The sequence below is a fragment of the Haliaeetus leucocephalus genome, unplaced genomic scaffold (genome assembly GCF_000737465.1).
Source record: "Haliaeetus leucocephalus isolate CR32 unplaced genomic scaffold, Haliaeetus_leucocephalus-4.0 Scaffold555, whole genome shotgun sequence".
Classification (NCBI taxonomy): Eukaryota; Metazoa; Chordata; class Aves; order Accipitriformes; family Accipitridae; genus Haliaeetus; species Haliaeetus leucocephalus.
The window spans coordinates 2,361,297-2,361,777 of record NW_010972991.1 but is presented as its reverse complement, the minus strand read 5'-3'; the positions used below and the strand labels follow the sequence as shown (position 1 = coordinate 2,361,777).

General features: G+C 70.9%; 1 protein-coding gene across 3 annotated transcripts in view; it reads right to left on the bottom strand.

Moving 5' to 3' along the window:
• Positions 1-319, bottom strand: part of ZFAT (zinc finger and AT hook domain containing) — a 101,411-nt gene extending 101,092 nt beyond the window's left edge. For all 3 annotated transcript variants that reach the window (XM_010576898.1, XM_010576899.1, XM_010576900.1), the window contains exon 1: positions 104-319. In XM_010576898.1, the coding sequence (XP_010575200.1) occupies positions 104-122 (19 nt within the window). In that variant the 5' untranslated portion in view covers positions 123-319. The remainder of the gene's footprint in view (positions 1-103) is intronic.
• Between the last annotated feature and the right edge of the window lie 162 nt (positions 320-481).

Genomic DNA, 481 nt, shown 5'->3' with positions numbered 1-481 from the left:
CCCCCCCCCCGTCAGAGCCGGCCCTGCTCTAAGCGGATCCGTGCGCGCTCCCCCGCCCTCCCCGGCCCGCCGCTTGCGGCCGGCCCCGCGCCGCCCCGCTCACCTGCAGCCGCAGCCTCCATAACCGCGGCGGGGAAGGGGCGGGAGGGCAGCGGGGGAGCTGACCGAAAGCCAAGCGGCGCGGCCTGGTTTAAAAAGAAAAACGGGGGAGGGGGGAGGAGGAAGGGAAAACCAAAAAAATCACTCCCGCGCCAGCGGGCCGGGCTCCCGCGGGCCGCGCCAAGGCCCCGCGGATCTCCCCCTTTAGGTAAAGAAAATATTATTTTAATCGGTGGGGGCGGTGGGGGTGAGACTAGCCGGGCGGCGGGTTATGGCGAATCTGCCGCGTCCGACACGGCGGCTTCTTCCTCAGCGACGTCGCGCAGGAGAGCGCGAGGGCAGGGAGAGGGCGGGGCGCGAGGGCAGGGAAGGGAGCGCACGC